This window comes from Penaeus monodon, chromosome 29 (genome assembly GCF_015228065.2).
Source record: "Penaeus monodon isolate SGIC_2016 chromosome 29, NSTDA_Pmon_1, whole genome shotgun sequence".
In the NCBI taxonomy this organism is placed as follows: Eukaryota; Metazoa; Arthropoda; class Malacostraca; order Decapoda; family Penaeidae; genus Penaeus; species Penaeus monodon.
Window position 1 is genome coordinate 33,351,475 of NC_051414.1, and position 411 is coordinate 33,351,885.

General features: G+C 28.7%; 1 protein-coding gene across 1 annotated transcript in view; it reads left to right on the forward strand.

Annotated features, from left to right (window-relative positions):
• Positions 1-333, forward strand: part of LOC119592182 (D-aminoacyl-tRNA deacylase-like) — a gene marked incomplete in the record, with an annotated part of 44,963 nt that extends 44,630 nt beyond the window's left edge. Inside the window, 1 exon segment of the mRNA XM_037941011.1 lies at positions 147-333. Coding sequence (XP_037796939.1) covers positions 147-262 — 116 coding nt within the window.
• Positions 334-411: the final 78 nt, after the last annotated feature.

Consider the following 411-nt stretch of genomic DNA (forward strand, 5'->3'; position numbering starts at 1 on the left):
GATGTAGTTGAATTTAAACAGGCAGCATAGAATAAATTACTAGTGTTGCAATGAAGTTAAGAAACAAATTGGTCTGTTCTAATTTATCATATTACCAGAAATGGTTGATGTCTTGTTAAATTATGCCTCTTAATCTTTTGTTCCAGATGGCAAATTTGGTGCTATGATGCAAGTTGATATCATAAATGATGGGCCAGTAACTATCAACATTGACTCACCTTCTAAGAAGGTTAATAAGAATTGTACAGATAGTCATGAGTGATGACTACTAACAATTATATACATTTTTTATATGTAACTACTTATAAATGTAATAAAACAATATATTATAAACTAAGAATTTATTTGAAAACCTTTTCTCAATACAGCAAGACAGAAACAGTTACAAAAGTTATATTACGTACACTCTAC